General features: G+C 32.4%; 1 protein-coding gene across 1 annotated transcript; it reads right to left on the bottom strand.

Moving 5' to 3' along the window:
- Positions 1–1,642: 1,642 nt before the first annotated feature.
- On the bottom strand, positions 1,643–4,018 carry LOC124938932 (two-component response regulator ARR1-like). The gene is made up of 7 exons (XM_047479453.1): positions 3,907–4,018; positions 3,104–3,256; positions 2,746–3,024; positions 2,596–2,672; positions 2,050–2,524; positions 1,754–1,971; positions 1,643–1,672 (listed from the first exon to the last, which is right to left on the bottom strand). The coding sequence occupies exons 1-7, from the start codon at positions 4,016–4,018 to the stop codon at positions 1,643–1,645; spliced, it is 1,344 nt and encodes a 447-aa protein (XP_047335409.1).
- Positions 4,019–18,960: the final 14,942 nt, after the last annotated feature.

The following is an 18,960-nucleotide window of genomic DNA, read 5'->3' as shown; positions in this document are numbered from 1 at the left end:
GTGTCAGTGATTTATTTGGAGACGCTTTTAAGGGTTGAAATAAACTTTTTTTAGCGTCGCTGGAAGTCTATTTTGTTGTAATGGCAGTTTCATAGTAGAGATCGTCTTTTAGACGAGCACGTGAGACACATCGTTGCAGTTTCATATGATTTTTTTTAAATGTTAAATAAATATAACATAACCATTGGCGCTATACAACTCGTTGCATTTGAATATGATTACTTCTAATTTTTTCCTACATTAATAGAGACGATTCATCCCTATTCCAGCAAGTAGGATGAAGAACAATCAAAATACCATAATTGGATTTTGGCTGATTCTATTCATTAGAATGGATCAACCGACTTTAGAAAGCTATAAATAACTTCCTTGAACAAATCCAAAGCCAAGAGATAACATCTCAAACCCTAAATCAAAGAATTTCGAAAATATTTCAATGAAGCTCAAAACTTATGATTTTTCGAAAATTCTGTATAAGGCGTTAAAGCTTGGATCCAGGCATCCCAAAACTATCATAAGGTCTAAGGAGTGTTATCCAATCTTTGGTAAGCTTTCAATCATTATTTAATTCATACTTTCAGTTTGAAATTGAAACTTTTATATTTCAATTTTCATAAACTCATATCATATCATGATTAAACGTCATTCTCTCATTTTCTCCACCAATTTTTCTCTCGTATCCTTTCTATTTTTAAATATATACAAAAATCACTCTTAATTTTTATAATTTAAAAGACAATTCTGATGGCAACCAAAAATTATGTATTATAACTTTAGAGGAATGGATCCCAGAGTTTGAAGAAGCTTTAAATTGGGTTTATTTATTAGAATATGCTATAACACTTCAAATAGAATAACATTTCATTTAAACTAATCAATCACACCAATACAGAATAGTCGTTTTAGGTTTGAGAGCAACCTATTTAATATAATTGATTTTCAGTTATTGTTGATATAAATCTAAATATTATTTTTTCTTAAGCTTTAGTTTATATGATATTCTAATTAAAAAATATCAATATAATGTATCTCGGCTGTTAAAGTGTTTGTTTTCTAATAGGTGGGTGGATGATTTAACATTCTTAACTAGTGTTTGATCTTAAAAAGAAAAAAAAAACAACAACAAACTTTTGAATGATATTCAAAATAAAATACTATACTTCGACCTTGTTTGATATTGGGTTTTATTACATATTATAAAAAATTTATCCAAAAATTATTGTTGGATAAAAAAGTAATTTCTTTGAAATTTGTTTAAAATAAATTACTAAAATATCTTTTATATTTCAAATTAATTTTAATAAATATAAAATAAGAGTATTGATATAAGTTGTTTTTAGTTAGAAGAATATTGATTTGATAAAAAGATAAATTTTTATAAAACAAAAAGAAAACTCACAAAAACTTGAAATTAAAAACCAAAACAAACAAGATCAAAGAGCTCTTAATTATTCTCAACTCTTAATTACCAAAAAGCAGTTTATCATAAAAAAAAAACTATTCTCAGAGTTTTAAAAGACCCAAATTACAACAAAACTTAATAATATAACACTCATACATAAAAATTCCTTCATTTTCATCATCCTTTAAACTTGAAAATCTGCATTATAGGTCCACGAGCAATCGCATCACAATTTCTTCCTCACATAGTTGAAGAGTCGTCGTTACTATACTGAAAATTTAAATAAAATTCACAACTTTATATATTCTTCGATCTAAATCATTTGTATAAAAGAAAAAAATATATACTTACCTCTTTGATCAAACGAATAAGATCCTCTTCAAATGTAGTATTGCAGTTATCATTGATGTTTCTTTCCATCTGTTCTTGTTGGTACATCATATGACCATTTTTGGTCCTGTCATTTTCATCACGAATACCACTTCCCATATGGAATGGATTCTCTGTAACTGTTTTTCCCAATTCCATGTATGGGGTGTCGAATTTAGTCACATTTCCTTCATTTTGACCTACAATTTTGAAATGCAATTATAGTTAGATTGTTGGTACAATTTTCAATAATAAAGGATAAATAAATAAATAACTACCTGAACTTGATATAGGAATCGTCCTTACAAGGGAATTTGGATAATTGGTTAGAAGAGGTTGAGACGGAACATGATTAGAATCACCAAATGAATTCATAGAAGTTGGATATGGTTGAAGTCCAATCAAATGATTATTGGTCGGACCACGAAATACTGCATATTCAGAATCCATGTTCGGAAAGGAGTGAATGTTTGTCGTGTTGAATCTATTCCACGTACTAGGATTTGGTGTCGAAACGGAAGTAGATGTAGAAATAACTGGCTGATGAAAGTTTGCAGAACTGGGAGAAGGCATGGCCATGTAATTGGTTGGAACCATTCCAAAATGTTGTTGATTTTGTTGGATAAATGAGTTTTGAGGAGGACTTGGAATAAAAAATTGACTTTTGTTGGAAGCCAAAGGTAAATGGAGATGTTTATTTTGATTTGTTTGATCTGAATTCATTTTTCCTTTTTTCAATCCATTTCTGTACTTCTATTCATCATGAAAAAACAAACCATATGTTAAAAATATGATTTCTTTTAAAGATTTTTAAAATTATTTACCTGTAAGTGACTAGCAATTTGATCGCGACTCAAATGTGGTTCATTCAACAATTCCATTATTCTCTTCGGAACTGCATCTATTCATTTCCAAAATTGGCAGTTAGAAATTAATTTGATTTGTATTGTGTAGGTGATTTAAGAATTTATTACCTGGACCGAGTACACCAATAACATGAGAAAATTTGTCTTGTAAATGTTTCGACCAGGTAACCCTAGGTTTCTTTGGAGCGCACGGTCCTTTTTCAGTTTTGTTTTCCCTTTCCCTTATCATGGGAGTCAACGATCTTGGAAGATCAAACAATTTCTTTCTAAGAACATGTTGCCAAATGTTTCTAAGCTCTTCCATGCGAATAGGCTTCACAAGGTAGTCTTGAGCTCCATTTCTCACACTTTTCATCACCATTTCTCTTTTGTCAGTTTTAGATACCACTGGATGCAAAAGATAAAAGATCAGACCTAATCTAACATATTTCAAGAAAAAAAGTAAAATTAAAATTTAGTAGCACACTTATAAAGGGTTTGTCAATTTCAAAGGTTATAATCTTCAAGAACTCAAAAGCATCCATATCTAGCAGTTTGGCTTCAATAATCAGAATGTCATAATCATCTTTATTTTTCCTCAATAGTTCCAGAGCTTTAGTTGATTCTGTGGTTGCAGTAACTAAAATTCAAAATAAAAAATAACATTAATAACAATAGTAATATTATTAAATTTTGCTCTATTACTAACAATTTAAGCTATGAACATTTATTTATTATTATTATTTTTTATTTTAATTTATATATTTTGTAAATTTAATTAAAAATATAATAAATTTATATCATAAATAATAAAAATGACAAAATAACATAAATTTAATTCAAAATACATGTATTAGTAAGTATCAATAAAACTAGAGGAGTGAAAGTTGGAGGAATTTTAGGGAGGTAATGAGTGAGTGAATAACATGTTATTACGTTGGAAAAAAAAATATTAGTCCAAATAAAAAAGAGAAAAATTATTTTATTTTTCAACCAATAAGATTACTCCATGTTATTACTCTATTATTCCCTCCTCAAATTCTCTACTTAATTATTTCTCTAAAAATTATAAAATAAAAATTTCAAAAGAAAGGGTCTATCCAAGATCAATGATTGTCAACTAGAACAAGTATGTTTAGTTATTGGATAGAGATATGCGGGTTTAGTCACAAGTTCAACATATGTGCTACTAAAATCATAATTTTAAAAGAAAGAGTCTAAAATATAACATTTATTGTGTGATTTATAAAACATGTTGATTAAGAGAAATTATTGTATTAAAAATAATACCTTCATATTTGCATTGATGAAGATTGTTGGAGAGCATCTTCATCTCATGGATATTATTATCAACTAATAAAACTCTTAAACCATCTGGAAAATGATCATCAATTTTCGACATACTTGTAAGTGTTGATAAATAATAATGTATAAACAATGATGATTATATATATATAATTTAAAGTTGACTATTTAATGGAATAGATAAAAGCACAAATTAAGGAAGTACATTAATTAAATTAGAAAAGTAAAAGAAATATTTTTGAAAAGTATTGAGAGTAATCCATTTAATTAATATTTTTTTATAAAGTGATATTTTCCAGCAATTTTTATCATTATTATATAAACTTTTTAAATATTGATAAAATGAAAAGTAAAAATATATAATTATGCTTATATTAATATAATTTTTTATTTATTAAAATAGATGCAACTTTTTGAAGTTAAAAAGTGGATGAATTTTTATATATTTATTTTTTAATTTGTAGATCATACTAAAAAAATTAGATAATCTTTTTTTACCATTTTAATTTGTTTTATTTTTCAAATTTGTAAATCATGCTAAAACAATATACGGGTTATAAATGTTTCAAAATTAGTTTTCATGTTTTAAATTTATTTACTTAATATATTACATTCATTTTCATTAGTTTTGTCACTTAAAATTATAAAAAATAAATCTTAATTTTTTTTAGAAATTGTTAATATATATTAAAAGTCGTAAGAATTGTTTAAACATAATTCTAATTCACGACATAAATATTTAAAAAAAAAATCATATTTATTGTTGTAAAAATAAATTTAAGAAAATAATGATTTTTTTTTGGACTGCTATAGCTAGCTTTCTATATTATTAAAAAAAAATAAAAACAAAAATAGCTGAAAGAAAGAGTAAAATATTCTCACAGAAATTCTAAAATAAATATTTTCCCGCACTTATTTTAGATTTTTCTTACTAATTTATGAATCGCTTAAAGTTTTGGTACAATTTTTTTTTATAAATTGAGTTGTTGACTTTTTCAACAACGACAAATAAACAAAATATTGATTTTGTTATGTGAAATTTGTCCTAAAATAATGGGTTTATTAATAATTGGTCAAAAGTTTGTTATTTTTATAAATTTATATACTAAAAAATTTAGTGAATTAATTATAATAATTAAATTCTTAATTAATAAAAAATAATGATAAATGAAAATAAATAAAATAATTTGAGATAAATTATACTTATTTTATCTTAAATTAATTTAGAAAATCAAAAAAATTAAAATAAATAATTTAAGATAAACGTTGTATCCATTTTATCCCAAATAAATTAATTATTAAATCCAAATATAAAAAGACAAAAATAAATTAAATGGACAAAATAATTACGACACTTATTAAATAAATACGACACTTATTTTAAATATTTATATTTTAAAAGATTTAAAAATAAATTTTAAAGTGTGAAAAAAAAAATCAATTTAAAAAAATCCTTAAAATTTAAAATAAAATTAAATAAATTTCTAAACGGGTTTAGTCAAAATTAGAGATAATGGCTGCAGGAACCACGACTTTTGTATAAACGCTGGATTCTCATCTCACTCTCAGAGCCCGTGTCGCGCGCTGCAACGAAAGGAGTGCACCTCTACAAACACAAGATCGGCTCACGCGCATTCCAACGTCGTTAGCTGAAACGCGAGGGAACGCCCAAACACGGACAAAATGCGGACGCAACGCTAACGAAGCGTCCCGCGTCCGAGATTACGCCCAAAATGACACCATTTTACACATGGTTTGTCTACTTCCTCGCGACGACAAACATGATAAGGATGAATCCCATCTTTGATTTGTCAAAGATGGAACTTCGCCGATAGTCCATAATATCGACTGATTCGAAAGCTAAAATGATCACCCTACCATAGTCATCATTTCGCCTACGATCATATTCCTCATCATGGCCTTATCGGACAAGTTTGATTAAGAACAACTAAAATGCCATTGATGACTTTTGACTAAATTCAATCAACTTGCTTCCTAAACTGACATTGAGAGGATATAAATAGCCTCCCTTGATGAATCCGAAGGCAATAGATCAACTCTCAAACCCTCAATCAAAAAATCACAGAAATCCGCCAATGAAGCTCAATCTTTTGGATTTTTGGAATTTTTGCATCAGTCCTTAAAGCTCGGATTCAGACATCCTAAAAGCTCAAGCTTAAGGTCTAAGAAATATTTTCCAATCTTTTGTAAACTTCCAATCACCCTTGATTCAATCTTACAATTTGAATTTGAAATTTTTATATTTCAGTTTTCATAAGTTTGTATATTATCTAATTGTTGAATTTTGTGATTGGAAAACGATTATAAGATCATTTGCAATCTTTTTGTTGAAGCTAAAACTGATCAATCGATATAAATAGAAACTCCCAAATTTGAATTTGGAAAAAAAAATTCCAAAATCGGATTTTTTGTTCTTGAGCTAATCCTTAAGAATATGACCCCATCAAGCTTCCCAACACGCTTCTCATGATGTTGGACACCTATTTGGATCATGTTTGATCCATCCCAATCATGTTTTATCAAAATCAAAAATTTCAATTATTGTTATTGTTATTGTTATTGATTATTGTTATTGTCTGTAATTCAATTATTGTTTCATTGTCAAATCTATAAATTATCTAGATCTGATCTTAAACTTTTGTATTTTTTTCTCTCTTTTGAGTTTTTTTTAATAAAATGTCACTAAGCTGTTTTCCAAAAAAAAAAATCAAAATTTTCAAAATAAATGAACAACCATTGTTCATATTTTCGTATTGTAACCAGCAAAAAACCCTTGTCCCGAATAAGCTCGAGGTTCGAAAAATTTCAACAATAATTTGCGTGTCATGAATCATTTTAAAATAAAATACTATTTTAAAAGATTTTGGGTTTAAGTTTAAATAATCTTTTAGATTTTGAAATAATCAAATTAAAATTGGATAAAATATGTTTTTAAATAAAACATTATACTACACTAAAATATGTGCATGTCTAGGACCGGAAGAATAATTGGTTAAAATTAAATTTTTACAATCAATTTTCAAAAGTCAATATTTTTTAAAAGTAGAAACCGTTTTGTTTTTAAAACGGGTACGGAGGATGAATCATGAAAGCCCATTCCTGAGTATTACAAAATTACGAGCCAAATGAAACTCTAGTGAAAAATACGTTTGTACACGTATATATTTTTATTGATTTTAAAAAAATTAACTGCAAATAAATAATCTTTTAAATTAATTATTTTTAATTAATTTAAAAACAGATTTTTGAAAATCAAATTTTAGTTTGATTATTTCAAAATCTAAAAGATTATTTAAACTTGAACTCAAATTAATTATTTTTATGATTAATTTCAAGCTACCAGGATTTGTTTAAAATCTTTTAAAATAATATTTTAGTTTAAAAATATTTTTGACATTCAAACCGATGTTGAAATTTCTTGAACCTCAAGCTTTTATAGGATAAGGATTTTTCGGGGTTTAGCCAAAAAAAATACTCCGTTTAGAATATAACTGGTAAAACCTCGAACAAGAATGTGTGAGCTATGTAAGGAACTATCATTAATGCCAAATTTATGCTAATCTAAAGCATACTCCGACCTCGCTCCTCTACAATATGACATTACTTTGACTATTTTTTACATGGGGCATTGATATCATCATGAAAATTTATCCCCACGTTTCAAATGGACACGAGTTCATAATTGTAGCCATAGACTACTTCACCAAATGGGTTGAAGAAGCCTACTACAAAGTCTTGAAATCATTTCAAGTGACAAAGCTCATCCGTACTAGCATCATCGCTAGATATGGAGTCCCTTACGCCCTGATTTCATACAATGGTCGACACTTCCAAGGAAAAGTGTTATAGTTGCTCGACGAGTTCAAAATAGAGCATCATAAGTCATCGTCATATAGACCCCAAACCATTGGTGCGATTAGAGGTGTAAGCGGTTCGGTACGGTCGGTTTTTTTACCAAAAAATCATTCAATCCGTTGGTATCGATTTTTAAAAATCTTCATCCGTCAGTTAATGGTTAAATATCGGTTCATTTTGGTCGATTATAAAATGGTTCGGTTGGTTTACCAGATTAATAGTTGAAAAAATAACAAATATATATATATATATATATATATATATATATATATATATATATATATATATATATTAAGAGTAATGATAGGGGGAGAGAAAATATTGTAACGAAAATGTAGCAAATGACGTGTGAGAGTGATTAGGATTGATGACTAGGACTTCTTTAATATATTTATTTATCTCTCCTCCTTTCATTAATAATTTCTCTTTCTTCTCTTCATTTATATATTTTTTCTCTTTTTATCTATTAATTTATAATTGTATATTTAAATTAATTAATATATAAATGCACATACTTTTAAAATATATATTAAATTATAAATATAAATATATATAAAATAAAAAGTAAATATATATTCATAATTTGAATTATTTTTCTTAAAAAATATTCATATTAAATTATTATTTCTTTTCTTTAAATATTCTTATTTCTCTTAAAAAAAAATAAAAGTAGCGTTTTATTCTTGTTTAATTTTCTTATAAGATATATATTAAAATTCACATTCTAAATAATATTATAACTTTCATTTTTATATAACGTTTCTTTTTCTTTGTATATATATATATATATTGAATATTAGTAATTTGAATTTTATTTATTATAAATATTAATAATTTGTATTTTAAGTTAAAATTACAAATTTATTTTTTTTAATTTTAAATTAAGTAAATATTTATAATAATTTTATAATAAAATTAAAAAAAAGGAAAATATTAAATAATTTATTTAAATAAAAAAGAATTAAGAGAGAGAAATTATTAAATACAATTTGGTGACATGTACAATTTAAAATGGAAGAGAGAATACGCGTCCTATTTATTAGGTGACATGTAAAATGCCATCATTCGCTGCCTCATTCGCTACAATATTTTCGCTCCCCCTATCATTACTCATATATTAAATATATTAAAATAGAAAATAAATAAATTAATAAATTTATAATATAATAAACTAAAAGAATAAATATTTATTAAAACATTCTTAGAATAAATATTTAAATAACAAATCAATTATTTAACTTAAAAAAAATATTGAAATATTAATTGAATCAAAATGAGTTAAAAAAATAACATCAAATATATAAAATAATAAAGTTGTGTCTACCAAGATTGGATCATTGGAACCTTTAACCAAAAATAAACAAGATCTTTAACTTTACCATTAAGCTAAAAAGACATATACTAAAAAATATCTAAACACGTATATATATGGTCGGTCGGTTTATCCATCAGTTTTTTATTATCTAAACCGTCAACCGAATCGGCCATGGTCGGTACAGAAAGTTATAAACCGATCAAAACATGATTCAGTCGGTTTATAATTATTTCGGTCGGTTTTATACGCAGTTTGTTTTTTTGTTTTTTTCGGTTTTTCTTACACCCCTAGGTGCGGTCGAAGCGACGGACAAAAATGTGATTATGATCATCAAGAAGAGGAACAACATGTATAAGGACTGGCATGAGAAACCGCAATATTCCATATGGGGATATCGTACAAGCGCTCGAACTTCGATAGACGAAACTCTCTACTCACTAGTTTACGACATGGACGTCGTACAACCTATTGAAATTGAGATCCCAAATCTAAGAATACTCTTTAAAGCCATGTTATCCAAGAAGACTAGCTCAAATCTCGATATGATCAACTAACGTTAATGGAGGACAATAGGTTAAACACTTTATATAAAACTGAAGCCTACCAAAAACGAATGTCAAATACCTTTTAATAGAAAGGTGAAACTTAGAAACCTCAAAAAAGGTGATTTGGTTCTTAAACGAACCCGGGAACTCCTAGACCTTAGGGGAAAATATCGTCCCAATAGGAAGGACCCTTCCTAATCAATAAAATCCCCTTTGGAGGAGTCGTTTGCTTATCTACTATAGAAGGCAAAGAGTTTAGTGTACCAAACAATCTCGATGTTTTTAAAAGATATTTTGTATAATATCTAGCTATGCGCGGAATAATTTTAAGCTCGACCTTGAAAGAAGTTTTTTTCAGCATAACTCAATCTCAAGTTTAGTAAAACTTGCACCATGGACAAATGACTCAAGTCCGAACTATGATAGACCTGATTCTTTTCATGCAAAAAATAAAGGAGAGAAGATACGTAGACAATTAGCATGTTTGTAGGCTCGGTTTTAAATAAATAAAATCTCATAGTCCCTTCCTCAAAATGAAAAGGAAAGTCTTTTGAGAAAGAAAGAAACTTTGATCCCAACCTAAAATAGATGTGATAGATTTAAAGAAGCAAGTAGTGGAAAAGAAAAAATCATTGCTTCCAATCGAGTGATATTCTCATAAATAAAACCAAGGATTTTAATATAATCCCGATTGAATGGATATTGGTCATAAGTTTTTTTTTTCGTTTCTAAGCGATTATCTAAAGAGTAACCCTCCATAGAAGGTTTTTAAAAAGAAAATAACCATAATAAACCCCAAAAAACAAGGCCAAGAGTCACAAATTGAGAAAGGACACCTCATTTTTCTTTAAAGAAAATAGAAGTTTGAAACTCGATGCTTTGGGAAGAAAAAAAATCAAAAAAATAAAAAATGCCAAAAAGAGAAACATAATAAACCTCGCAAATTTCACAACAAATAGAAAATTTTTTATGTGTTGGTTGAGGTATTGAAATCACCATTCGTGCTCACTCAGACTCTAGTCTTGATTGTTATGACAAGAGCATAATGTACTGCTTCAACTAGATACTCCCCGAAAACTGAAAAACGGCTCAAAGAGGTTGAGGTATTGAAATCATCATTCGTGTTCACTCAGACTCTAGTCTTGATTTCTAAGACAAGATCATATTGTACTGCTTCTACCAGATACACCCTGGAAACTAAAAAATAAGTTAAACAGATTAAGGTATTAAAATTACCATTCGTGTTCACTCAAACTCTAGTCTTGATTGCTACGGTAATAGTAGAATGTACCGTTTATACCAAATATACCCAAAGTCACCAAAAGAAAAAAATAGAAAAATGGCAAATGAAAGCCCAAAGTAGAAAGTTGATAAACCTCTCTAAAGAAATGTGGTTCCAGGCCAAACAACCAAAAATAGTTGCACTCTTGTCAAACCATCAAAGTTTTGATTATCTTCTTCGAGGGTTATAATTTTGGATAATTATTTATACACGAGATCAAATTTATAATCGATATCTCGAAAATTGGGAAAACAGAAATTTGATTCCAAATGAAAGAAAAATCATCATAAAGGATAGGAAGAGATGTTCAAAGCCTATCCTTGAATACGTTCTGAATATGAAAACATCATGATTCGTTTTGAATGATCAATGTTCACTCCAATTTAAAAAAGGCAAGGATAGGAACTGAGGGAACAAAAAAAATGTGTCACTTTATCCAAAAACATGAGTCATCTGTTCATAAAGTTTGAAACCGCCGATGACATATTTTAACTAGCTGCGAAGGTCATTTTCACAAAGAAATGGAAAAATGATTCTGTTAAAATGCCAAAAGAGCCAAGGTCGATACGACAAAAGCAAATAAGCAAATTTAGTCTCCAAAACCTTATATGTTTATAAGTACCCAATCCTTGTTTGTTGACAAGTTTCGAGATCATTTGTATATGATCCACTCAAAATCCTATTTTTCGATGGGTGCGATACATTTTTTTTCCCACAATTCCATTCAAAAACCCTATCTATTGATATGTATAAAACTTTAGTTATTGACAAGTTCCCGAGATCATTCATATATGGTCCATATAAAACCCTACATGTCAATAGGTACGAGACATCGTTTATACATGATTCCTTTATAATTCTTTTTTGTTAATAGGTTTAAAACCCTATTTGTTAATAGGTTCAAGAACTTATCTATCAATAAGTATCTGAGATCATTTGTACATGATCCACTAAAACCCTATCTATCGATAGGTATGAGATATCGTTCGTACACGATTTCGTTCAAACTCCTATCTGTTGATATGTATAAAATATTTTTTCTGTCAACAAATATCGAGATCATTTGTACATGATCCATTAAAACCCTATATGTCGATAGTTACGAGACATCGTTCGTACACGATTTCGTTCTAACTCCTATTTGTTAATAGATTCAAAAACTCTATTTGTTTATAGGTTCAAAAACCTTATCTGTCGATATGTACCCGAGATCATTTGTGGTAAATTTGATGAAATGGCCCCCATAACAGGGGAAATTCCAAAAAGGGCCCCCGCCTACTAAAGTTGGCAAAAAGGGCCCTTTTGCCCTGCGAAATGTCTGAAATACCCCTTCGGCGCCAGTTTTTACGCTCATAGACGCGAATTACCAATCACGCGATTTAATCTAAATCGCGTGAGTTCATCACCGCGATTTAGATGAAACGCGTGATTGGTAATTCGCGTTTTTAAATGTACGCGATTTACCATGCACGCGATTTAATCTAAATCGCGGTGATGAACTCACGCGATTTAGATTAAATCGCGTGCATGGTAAATCGCGTCTTTAGTCTTATATATAATTTTCCGGCCCTAATTTAAAACAAAACCTCCCCGATTCTCCCTCCCACTCCGACTTCCAAAACCAGTCTTCTCAACTGCCAAATACCCTTCAACATAGATCAAGATCATCGTTCCTCAACATCGTTCCTCGTCCAACATCATCGACTTTCCACTCTATTCGACATCATCGTCTTTTTCCGCCGTCTATTCGACATATTCCGGTGAGTTTAGGGCTTTCATTGTTAGGGTTAGGGTTTAGAAGTGTATTATGCCGTCTATATTGATTTATATTGATGTATTTAGGGTTTAGGGTTTGGTTCTGGTTTCGTTTATTTGTGTAAATGCTTTTAGTGTGTATATGACGAGTATTGTATCAATGTTCTTATTCTGCATGCATGCATTTCACGCTTATTCATTCATTTCTCGTTTAAGAAATGGCATTTCCGTGTTTGTTATGTTCTTGTGAAGAAATGGTATTTCTGTGTTTTCTTTGACTGTGTAGGCTTAGGGTTTATCTGTTTTGTTGTTGTACTGCTTAATTTTCGTCTGTTCTTATTCTGCTTTACTGCTTTACGTTTAATAGAATGCCAATGAGACAGGATGAGTTGTTGATCTAAGAAATGACACATCATATGCTTAATGTCTTTAGAACTGTCCATTACTGCACCTTAATGTATTACTGCACCTTTACTGCACCTTTACTGCACCTTAATCTATTAAGAAATTTGCAAGCATTTCTCAATGGTTAATTCGATTTGCTTATTCCCATCTTCTTCCTTGTTTTGTAGATGGAGTCCACTATAATACCCGAGTTTGCTGGGAGGGTATCCTGGAAAACCAATATGGGAAATATTGCTGCCAAGTTTGCCAAGATGAATCTAACTGAAAGGGTAGAGGAAACCCAATTCAGATTCTTATTCAAAGGGCACCCGTTACTGCGTTTCTCAGGAATGATTATACACCACATGCTCCTCAGGAAGTCCAGCTCAAATTCTATGGAGATGAAGTTCCTTGTGAATGGAGAAGAGCTGTGCTTCGGGATGAGGGAGTTTGCATTGGTTACAGGTCTCAATTTTGGGAGATTCCCTGCGGAGCAAACAATTTTCAACCAGGTTGAAGAATCTCCAACTTTGGTTCTTAAATATTTTAAACGTATTCCACTTATTAGAATAGGAGACCTTCATTCAAAATTCCTGTCCTGCTCTGATAGGGAAGATGCATGGAAATTGGGGCTGGTATACCTTGTTTCCCATTATCTCTTTGCCCTTGACCCGAGGAGGATAATAAATATGAAACTCTTCAGCATGGTCGATGACATCGACACCTTCCTCAATTTTCCATGGGGAAAGGTGGCCTTTAGAGCAACCATGAAGGGTTTGACCAAAGACCTTGATCGCTACAGGACTCTATATCTGCAGAAGAAGGACAAAGACAAAGACAAAGATGTCGATGTTTCTTATACAGTATATGGGTTCGCACTAGCCTTACAAGTGTGGACTTATGAGGTGATCCAAACGTTTGTCCCCAATCTTGCAATTAAAACGACGCTTCAAACGGAAGAGTCTGTCTGCCCAAGGATAATACAGTACAAATCAAAGAGGAAGAGCACTTCCTCTGATCTTCACACTGCCCTGCAAGGCACGATTGTTAAGAAAATGGAATTGTCTGAAGAAGAGAAGGTCTTATATGCTGGGGATGACTTTGAAGATATGGGAGGTAATGTTTATGATGTCTTTTTTGATCTTGACTGCAGAAAGAGGAAATTTGGAGATATTGACGATGGAGTTCCTCATAAAAAAACTGTCATGAGGAAGAAAAGACAAATTACTCCAGCCAAAGCCAAACCTTCCACAAGAAGAAGAACCCGCAACCCTACCCCCAGCACCAGCACCAGCACCAGCACCAGCAGCTCTTATCCTGTCGAAAGCGCCACGAGTAGAAAAGATGAAGACGAAGACGAAGACGAAGAATCCTCTCCCCCAACTCCAACAGCAACAACTCCCCACGATAGATGTAGATTGGATGAACTTTCGAAGGAGCTAAATGAATTCAAAACTGTAATGAGAAACGAAATAACTCTCTTCAAAACTGAAATGAGAAATGAAATAAGTCTCATCAAAACCGAAATGAGAGATGACATAATTCTCATTAAACGGATGTTAAAGCAACTACAGCAAGGGGAGAAAAAGAAGGAGAATGATGAAGAAAAGGACGAGGGGGATTTTGAGGTGAACACTGAGGACAATGTTGTGCTGATTTTGGAGAAAGACAATGCTGTGCTTGTGGAGGAGAATGAAGTTGAGGTATGTATTTCTTGCATTTCCTTGAATTTGGATAATTGGTGCATTTCTTGCATTTCGACTAATTGAAGGCTTTTCTGTTTATTGTAGGATGGACAGGAGGAAGACAATGATGTGCTGATTTTGGAGAAAGACAATGTTGGGCTTTTGGTGGAGAATGAAGTTGAGGTATGTATTTCTTGCATTTCCTTGCATTTGGATAATTGGTGCATTTCTTGCATTTGGACTAATTGAATGCTTTTCTGGTTTTTGTAGGATGGACAGGAGGAAGACAATGTTGGGATTGTGGAGAAAAACAATGTTGGGGAGGACAATGAAAATGAAGAGAAGACAGTTGAAGATGGTGTTAAAAATACTGAGGTATGCATTTCTTGCATTTGGTGCAATTCGCGCACTTTTCCTAATTCTTGCATTTGGACTAATTGAAGGGCTTTTCTGTTTATTGTAGGATGGACAGGAGAAAGACATTATTGGGCTCTTGGAGAAAAACACTGTTGGGGAGGACAATGAAAATGAAGAGAAGTCAGTTGAAGATGGTGAAAACAATACTGAGGTATGCATTTCTTGCATTTGGTGCAATTCGCGCACTTTGCCTATTTCTTGCATTTGGACTAATTGAAGGGCTTTTCTGGTTTTTGTAGGATGGGCCGTTGTTGGAGATGGAGAATGTTGGGAATTTGGGGGAGAAGACAGTTGAAGATGGTGAAAACAATACTGAGGTATGCATTTCTTGCATATGGTGCAATTCGCGCACTTTGCCTATTTTTTGCATTTGGACTAATTGAAGGGCTTTTCTGGTTTTTGTAGGATGGGCTTTTGTTGGAAATGGAGAAGACAATTCAAGATGGGGAAAACAATACTGAGGTATGCATTTCTTGCATTTGGTGCAATTCACGCACTTTGCCTATTACTTGCATTTGGACTAATTGAAGTGCTTTTCTGGTTTTTGTAGGATGGGCCGTTGTTGGAGATAGAGAAGACAGTTCAAGATGGGGAATTGAATATCGAGGTATGCATTTCTTGCATTTGGTGCAATTCGCGCACTTTGCCTATTACTTGCATTTGGACTAATTGAAGGGCTTTTCTGGTTTTTGTAGGATGGGCCGTTGTTGGAGATGGAGAAGACAGTTCAAGATGGGGAATTGAATATCGAGGTATGCATTTCTTGCATTTGGTGCAATTCACGCACTTTGCCTATTACTTGCATTTGGACTAATTGAAGTGCTTTTCTGGTTTTTGTAGGATGGGCCGTTGTTGGAGATGGAGAAGACAGTTCAAGATGGGGAATTGAATATCGAGGTATGCATTTCTTGCATTTGGTGCAATTCGCGCACTTTGCCTATTTCTTGCATTTGGACTAATTGAAGGGCTTTTCTGGTTTTTGTATGAAATGGAGAATGTTGGGAATTTGGAAGAGAAGGTGGAGGAGCAGGTGGAGGAGCAGGTGGAGGAGCAGGTGGAGAAGCAGGTGGAAGATAATGAAGATGATGTTGAAGAGAAGGTGGAAGAGAAGGTGGAAGAGGAGGTGGAAGAGGAGGTTGAAGAGAAGGTTGAAGAGAAGGTGGAAGAGGAGGTGGAAGAGGAGGTTGAAGAGAAGGTTGAAGAGAAGGTGGAAGAGAAGGTGGAAGAGAAGGTGGAAGAGGAGGTGGAAGAGGAGGTTGAAGAGAAGGTTGAAGAGAAGGTGGAAGAGAAGGTGGAAGAGAAGGTGGAGGATAATGAAGATGAGGTATACAATTCTTGAATTTGGACTAATTGAAGGGCTTTTGTTGCCTAATTCAATGATTTCTTTGTAGGTGGACGATGATTTCGTTGTGCAGAGGGGTAGGAAGGGGGTGCAGAGGGGTAGGAAGGGGGTGCAGAGGAGTAGGAAGGTGGAGGATAATGAAGATGAGGTATGCAATTCTTGCATTTGGACTAATTGAAGACTTTTGTTGCCTAATTCAATGATTTCTTTGTAGGTGGACGATGATTTCGTTGTGCAGAGGGGTAGGAAGGGGTGCAGAGGGGTAGGAAGGGGGTGCAGAGGGGTAGGAAGGGGGTGCAGAGGGGTGGTGCAGAAGAAGGTGGACGATCATTTCGTTGTGCAGAAGAAGGAAGAGAAGAAGGAGGACAAGCGGATAGATGAGGATGTGGTGGTACTGGAAGATGCATCCCACATCCTATTTAAGAGAAAGAGGACGGCGTCGAAAGCTGTACTTAGTCCCTACGTCGTCCCTCGGCCAAGAAAGAAGACGATTGTTGTCGATCCTATGTCGACTTGTAATGAGCAACTGAGGAAAGAGTTCAAGAAAGAATTTGCGAAAGGGGCTACATTTAAAGAGGTTCAACTCCCTGATGGTGCTGGAGACCTTAAGTTCTTCACTACAATTCTGAGGTTAAATAAGTGGTTAACTGATGTGGAGATGAATGCAGCAATTTGTCTGCTAAGAGCAAGAGCATTCGCCTACCCTAAGTCGTACCCGACGGATTTCACCATCTTAGATTGCCAGTTTGGCCCTTTGATTACTTTATACTATGACGATTTTGTTGCTGACTCGGTTGATCCAGAAAACCACATGGCCATACTTTCGATCAAGTCATTTACCACTACTACTGGGGTAGAGAAGATAAACATATGCCCGGTTGGAGCAGTGTTGATGTTATTTACTTCCCCCTCAACCTCAACAACGTACACTGGGTACTGTGTGTTATTCGATTGCAAGAATGGAGAATTGATGTTTATGATTGCGATCAGACAATTTTCAAAGATGAAGAATTCGGAAAATACATGAAAGCCATTTGTGAGATGTTTCCGCCCTTCCTTCATAAAGCAATGTCTGAAGTTGAAATGGCCAGGTATCCTAACATGATAAATGAAACTTTTAGATTTCAGAGAATCCCACACCCTGAAGTACCAAAAGCAGAATGGAGTGGGGACTGTGGCGTTTTTGTATTAATGTATTTAGAGTACCTGACTGCTAAACTTGGTCTAGAAAATTGCATATCAAAGAATATGCAAGTATATAGAGAAAAGTGGGCAGTCAGGTTGTACCACCAGATTTTAGAGCCATGAAGTTGTAAACACTGAATTATTGTTGTATATTGTTTTGTAAACACTGAATTATTGTTGTAACATGTTTTGTAAACACTGAATTATTGTTGTATATTGTTTTGTAAACACTGAATTATTTCACGTGTATTGTAATATAATTCACGTGGTAATATGTATCATAAAATTCACGTGTTTATATAATTCACGTGGTTGTAATAGGTATCATAAAATTCACGTGTATTGTAATATAATTCACGTGAATTATATAAACACGTGTATTACGTGTATTATGTTCTGGAATATCCCAATATCATTCACGTGGTTGTAATATAATTCACGTGTATTGTAATACGCGTGATTCATAACTCACGTGTATTACAATATGACTCACGCATATTGTAATATTACAATACACGTGAATTATATTACAATACACGTGAATTAGCATTGTGCAATATATATGCGTGAGTCACTCACTATATGGCCAACCTGTATGGAAATATCTGTATACAACTTTCAATCAGCATACAATATTCGAAAACCAACAACAATCAATCAGCATACAATATTCGAAAACCAACAACAATAATCAGTATACAATATTCAAAATTGCACAGACAATATTCATGTTTGTGGCTGAGATGATGGCGGCTGAGATGATGATGCTCTTGCAGCTCTTGCAGTAGAGGGTGCAGGCATTACTGATTTGCATGTTGCCCTGTTGTGACCCTGACCACCACATGAGCTACATCTTCTCGGCACCTTACGAATTTCACCTTGGGATGACCTACGCTTTGTTTGAGGTCGCCCTTTCTTAACCTTAACAGGTGGTTTAAGGCACACTCGTTGCTTGATATGTTCTGGAATATCCCAATACTCTTCATGACAAACTGGATATATTGTTTCTGCATAAGCATTGACCCACATTTCACTTGAGTAATACCTGAAACATAACAATTGAACATGTGAGAAATAAAGTTAGTTAGATAAATTCAATAGCAAATAATCTAAAGTAAACCTTGAGCAGAACTCATAGGCATCCAATCTATGGGTACGGGAAGCAGCCAGGGCATGAGTGCAAGGAAGACCAGATACATCAAATACCCTACAACTACAACTCATTCCTCTCAAGTCAACTTTATAATCAGATT

Source organism: Impatiens glandulifera, chromosome 5, assembly GCF_907164915.1.
Source record: "Impatiens glandulifera chromosome 5, dImpGla2.1, whole genome shotgun sequence".
Lineage (NCBI taxonomy): Eukaryota > Viridiplantae > Streptophyta > Magnoliopsida > Ericales > Balsaminaceae > Impatiens > Impatiens glandulifera.
This window is presented reverse-complemented; position numbering and strand designations above follow the sequence as displayed.

Excerpts from the sequence above, each read along its gene's own strand:
- LOC124938932 (XM_047479453.1), bottom strand. The coding sequence starts at position 4,018 with ATGTCGAAAATTGATGATCATTTTCCAGATGGTTTAAGAGTTTTATTA. Across the intron at positions 2,673-2,745 it reads TATTGGTGTACTCGGTCCAG|ATGCAGTTCCGAAGAGAATA; the intron begins GTAATAAATTCT and ends GGAAATGAATAG. Across the intron at positions 2,525-2,595 it reads AAATTGCTAGTCACTTACAG|AAGTACAGAAATGGATTGAA; the intron begins GTAAATAATTTT and ends CATGATGAATAG.